This window comes from Galeopterus variegatus, unplaced genomic scaffold (genome assembly GCF_000696425.1).
Source record: "Galeopterus variegatus unplaced genomic scaffold, G_variegatus-3.0.2 Scaffold4949, whole genome shotgun sequence".
Taxonomy (NCBI): domain Eukaryota; kingdom Metazoa; phylum Chordata; class Mammalia; order Dermoptera; family Cynocephalidae; genus Galeopterus; species Galeopterus variegatus.
The window spans coordinates 60,990-67,042 of NW_007731060.1; the positions used below are offsets into that span (position 1 = coordinate 60,990).

General features: G+C 31.8%; 1 protein-coding gene across 2 annotated transcripts in view; it reads right to left on the minus strand.

Moving 5' to 3' along the window:
- The window catches only part of BRWD3 (bromodomain and WD repeat domain containing 3), a 122,232-nt gene that overhangs the window by 31,109 nt on the left and 85,070 nt on the right, over nucleotides 1-6,053 (minus strand). For both annotated transcript variants that reach the window (XM_008588668.1, XM_008588667.1), the window contains exons 20-22: nucleotides 5,281-5,374; nucleotides 2,403-2,552; nucleotides 962-1,038 (exon numbers count right to left, since the gene is read on the minus strand). In XM_008588668.1, coding sequence (XP_008586890.1) covers nucleotides 962-1,038; nucleotides 2,403-2,552; nucleotides 5,281-5,374 — 321 coding nt within the window. The remainder of the gene's footprint in view (nucleotides 1-961; nucleotides 1,039-2,402; nucleotides 2,553-5,280; nucleotides 5,375-6,053) is intronic.

Sequence of the window (6,053 nt, forward strand, 5' to 3'; positions counted from 1 at the left end):
TTATTTGGACTGAAAAGCCTGTTGAGAAAACTTAGAAAATTCCAGTTTGTGATCTATTCAAGCTGTAGTTATCAAAGGTTAAACTTTCAGTGTAATATAAATTGAGTATTCTTCATTATCCCAAAGGATGAGCAAACTGAAAAAGAAGTATGTATCACATGTGCTATATCTTAAAATGTGTTTCCAAGAGCATCTGAAATTGTTTGTACATGTATCTTGATAATTTATAAATCTACTGTGATCTATAATTCAACAAAATCCATTACCGTGACTATTTTTAAAAGTCAAAAATTAAAACATTCTTAATATCTAAATTTGAAACTTTATTAAAATGTATGTGAAAGTTCAAAGAAAAACGATTTCTAACACCCTTATATACTAGAGAAATTTTGTTTTGCTTGCTCTCTTTTCATTTAACTTGATGGGTGAAAGAATTTAGTTGAACTTCATAATTTAAGAACTGTTAGTGAAAATTGTCAAGTAAAAGGAAAGCTCTATATCTAAAAAAGATTTTGTGAACAATTATGCCATCTATGCCATCACCCTTTAAAGATTTTAAACCTACCCAGAAATCCACCTCAATATCTGAAGTTTCCCTCTGTCTCCTCCTCTAATTAAGCTTGTTATTGGTTATGCACCAGCATTGGAAATAATAAAATTTCTTGTACTATGTAAAAAAAAAAAAAAAAAAAAAAAAACAAATACAGTATATATATATAGTTGACAAGATACAGAATCTTGGATTTAAAACAGACCTTATTGTACAGATGAAGGAACTAAAAGTCCATACTGACATCAAAATACTGAAAGAGCCAGGATAAAACAACAGGTTACTAGGCTCCCAGCCCACTGCTCTTTCTATTGTAAAATGCTGTTTTAACTCTGGTTTGACCAAATTCCAACAAGGACATAATTTCGCATTAAAACTGTTAGATAATTTTGACTAAATCACTAAAATTACCTGGAAGAACTTTCACTTTGCCATTCAACAACAGGATCCTCTATAGAAGCATCACTTGTGCCAACAGTTTCATCTTCCTGCAACAAAAAGCCAGCAATTGAGATATATGGTTATCACTAGCTAGCGTATTATTAATTAGCAAACTATTACTTGTTTTATAGCACTTTTTATTCCCCCCCCAAAAAAAAAAACTTCTAGGTAAAATGTACATAATTATTTTTCTACATACTATAACTCATAACTAAGCCTACCAGGTATTTAAAATTTTCTGGCATATATTTTCTTATTGATATAAAACATCTTTTTAATATTTCAAAGACTGTATAGACTCTAAGCCCAAATATCTCTCTTAAATGCTTAAAATATTGTTTAAAAAATACCTATTTGTCTCCACAAAGTTAATATAATTACTCTCCATTAAAAAATTCAACAACCATTATAAAAAATTTCAACATACTAAAGTAGACAGAATAGATGACCATTGTGTACACAATTTCCAGAACAGACAATAACTTACTGCCTATGTTATACTCTTATCCACTGCCTTATAACCCAGTGATTATTTTGAAGCAAATCCTGACAAAAAAAAAATCACTTTAACCATAAATATTTATTAAGATAAGGATTCTTTTTAAAAGCACAACCACAATACCATTATTATATTACATTAGATTTAAAAGGCAGCATTAATTATTATTTAAGAATTCTTACTTAACCTACTTAGGTTATACATTACACATATTTAATTTAATTTGCATTTAAAGGGTGGCATCAGTTCCTGAATACATAATCATTCTTTTAAGATCAGATTTTCACAGTGGAGGAGAAACACCTTTGATAAGAGTTAGCTTAAAAATTGTGAATGGAATAAGAAGAATGGAAACACCATACATTGTCAATGCATGATTAAACTCTCATTATGCATTTAACAACTAGAATTGTTAAGATAACAAAAGGAGAACAGAAGAACAGGAAGAAAAGAATTGCTATACTCTTTATTTATTACTATGAAAAAGGTAGGCCTAAGAAAAATTAACACTCAATTATCTCCATGACTGCTGAAGTCAACAATAACAGAAAATGTGTATATTATGCTGATTACATGGCCAACCACTTCTGGGACTGTATAACACAAAACCACTATTTTTCCACTTCTTTCCATTTCTAGGCAGATTTCTTCTCATACTTTTTCTCACTGTCCCAAAGCCAAAATTTTGCTAGCATGTTGGATACCCTCACCAAAATAATACCTTAGGTACAAATCAGAGAGAAGACATCAAACGTAAATCTGTATGATGCTCAAATTTGCCTATTATATGTCTTATTAATGAATAAACCTCTTATAAGAAAATCACTAAAATAATTTTCTATTAAAGTGACCCTTAAACCCAATTGTTGATACAAACTGGGAAATAAAAAAATTACATTGAATAAATCTAACCTCTGAAGAGCTGTCTGAGTCTTCCTGTACACCTGAATTTTGACATGATGCTTGTGAATTATGCTCTATGTTGGACCGTGTTTGATAAGTATGTTGACGTTTGCGCTGTGTCCTTCGTAAAGACCGCCCACAGCTAGGCTGATAATCATTCTGTAAAAGAAAAGGAAATTAGTTTTTTAAAAATGAAAAGCTCAATGAACACATAAAAGCAAAAATATAACAAGCAAACCAATTAGGTGGGGGCAGGAGGAGAGATAAGGATAAATTCCCAAAAAGAAAACCAATATATAACTATATATATTTAACCACCTTCCTCTAATTTTGATCACTTTCCTATTTTGAAAACTTTGTGATCAAATTAAAGATAATGCTGAAAGTGTGGGTTGTAAGAATGTGCCCATTCAGAATTTACAAATACCACACTATTCACAATTATTACAGGATAAGCAAGACATCTGTATTATATTTATGTATATATAATTCTTAATATGTACTTATTTGGTTTTGTAAAAAAAATCTAGGAAAATTTGTTGAAGCATTAAAATACGTAATTAGATTTAATCATCTACACTTTTGTTCATTCTAGATTAGCATTCTTAAGATCTTAAGAATTGAAAGAGATCTTCAGAATTAATTTAGTCCAATCCTGCACACAGAAAAACAAAACCAGGCTCAGGAGAAAGCTGTTAAAATTCAAAAATGAAAAATAAATACACTTTAAATTACTTATACCAATAGAAGGGAAATGACTCAAATTAATCTACATGTAAAAATTATTATAAAATTTCATTTTTGGAACACAACAAGGTACACAGATATACACACACAAACTCATGCCAAGCTTAATCCCTTATATCCCATTGAGGTTTAGTGTTACTATTTGTGGACAATGTAGGAGAAAAAAAAAATTGTGTCATTATGGATATTTCACTTGTGGTTATAACAAGAGTTGGTAGTATATTCATTTAGAAAACAGGTAAAAATAATTTTTAACAACTAAAATTTAAAGTGAAAACTATTTTATTCCAGCCTTTACAAGTATGAAACATTATTACTGATACAGATTGAGCATACCAAATCCAAAAATCTGAAATTTGAAACGCTCCAAAAACTGAAACTTTTTGAGCTCCAACAGGACACTCAAAGGAAATACTCATCGATGCATTTCAGATTTTGGATTTTCAGATTAGGGATGCTCTACCAGTATGTACTCTCCAAATACTCCAAAATCTGAAAAAATCTAATATTTGAAATACTTCTGTTCCCAAGCATTTTGGACAAGGGATATTCACACCATATGGCAAAACTGTAACCCTAAGAGGTCATTACGAGTGAACAAATTTAAAAATCTCATAAACCAGTGTCAAGGGCCAGTTTCTTGTATGTAAATGTTTCTCATTTTCAATATAAACAAAAATATCTACAGACCTAAGTACCTTGTCTATTAGTCTCAGACAAGTCTGATATTTGACAAATCAGCTTAGCAGGAAAAAATTTTAAAAATCATGAATCTGAGTCATTCGAAATCTCTAAACAAAATAATCTTATCAGAAAATATCAAATAAGCTTACAAAACCACAGCAGAAATTTAACAAGCAGGCATCAAAATGATCTAAGAATATTTGGAGATATTCATATGATAATTATCTAAATATGTGTTTATCAATACTGAAAAAACATTTGAAATTCAGGGTCCATTGCCTAGATTTTTTTAAACAAAATCAAAATCATCCTAGACTCTCCAAGTTACCAGACTCTACAGGAGTTATGGTTAGAGCTGGGAACAAAACTATACATTCCTATACCCCTAGTGTAGTGAACCTGCAAGTACTAGTAGGGAGCTTACCATGCATCTAATGGAGTATAGGAATCCTACTCCCTGCTTAGCAATTTTTACTGGAAATATGAAGCCAGTACTTCCCAATGTATAGATCAGATTTTGCTCCTAACACGATTAGATAGGCCAGGAAGGATCAATCAGCAAACTTCTGTAAAGGGCCAGACTGTAAATAGTTTTGGCTTTGCCTTTCATATAATCTCTGTTGATTATACTACTCAACTACTGTCTTTATAGAATGAAAGCAGCCACAGACAAGATATAAATGAATATGTGGCTGTGTTCCAATAAAACTTAATTAACAAAATCAGCAGCAGACTGGATTTGGCCCATGGGCCGTAGTTTGCCAAATGGTGGCCTAGTGTATCTGAGCATTTGTTTTACATTGTGGTTAGTGATCAGGTAATACTTTTAAGGTGCTATTTTAACCATAGGAGAATAGAATTTTGATAAAAATATCCTATACCTATAATGTCTGCATATTCTAGATTTTGGGGGATGGTCTTGACTTTGTGTAACTTTATTCTTATTAATAATAACCATATATCTCAATTTAGGCTTAAAAAATAGGTTCTTTGTATGCAGACACCTATTAAAATAGTCTCAATACATAACTGCTGCCTTTCAAAAACCTCATACAGTCATGCCCCATAACAACGTTTCAGTCAACAATGGACCACATCTATGACAGTGGTCACATAAGATTATAATACTGTATTTTTACTGTACCTTTTTTATGCTTAGATATGTTTAGATACACAAACACTTACCATTGTGTTATAATTGCCTACAGTATACAGTACAATAACATGCTGTACAGGCTTATAGCCTAGGAGCCACAGGCTATATACCATGTAGCCTAGGTATGTAGTAGGATATACCATCTTGGTTTGTGTAAATACACTCTATGATGCTTGCACAGTAACAATGAAATCACCTAATGACACATTTCTCAGAATGTATCCTCGTCATTAAACAACACATGACTCTGCAAATGTTTGCAAATAAGTGTATCCCAAAGTATTGTAAAACTAAACTTACCCTTTGGGTAGTATAAGATGGCTTTTTCTTCTTTTCAACTGTATAAAGACTGATTTCTATGTCACCTTTTGCAGTTCGACATTCTTCCTGCACCCTAATAACAAATAAAAGGTCAAAATAACAGAAAATCATCAAAAGGGATACATCACTCCAAAGACAGACACTGTAAACATTAAGCAATAACTCCCCATTTTCCCCTTCCCCCAGCCCCTGATAACCTCTAATCTATTTTATGTCTCTATGAATTTGCCTAGTCTAGATATTTCATATAAGTGGATTCATACTGTATTTGTACTTTTATGTCGGGTTTCTTTCACTTAAGCCAATGTTTTCAATGTTTATCCATGTTGTAGCAGGTATCCGAACTTCATTCTTTTTTATGGCTGACTAATATTCTATGAATGGATATACCACTTTTGCTCATACATTCATTTGTTGATGGACACTTGAGTTGTTTCCACCATTTGGTTACTGTGAATAATGCTGCAATGAACACTGGTGTACAAGTATCTTATCTGAGTCCCTGCTTTCAATTCTACTTTTTTTTTTTTTCCGTTAAATTTTTATTTTGTCAATATACAATGTATATGATTATTATGGCCCATCACCGACACCTCCCTCCCTCCTCCCTCTCTCCCCTCCCCCCCAAGAATGTCCTTTCCATTTGCTTGTTGTAACAACTTCAAAAAAGTATAGTTGTTATATCTTCTTCCCTACCCCCCCCCCCCCCCCTCTTTTCTTTTTTTTTTTTTTTTTTTTTTTTTTTTTTTTTT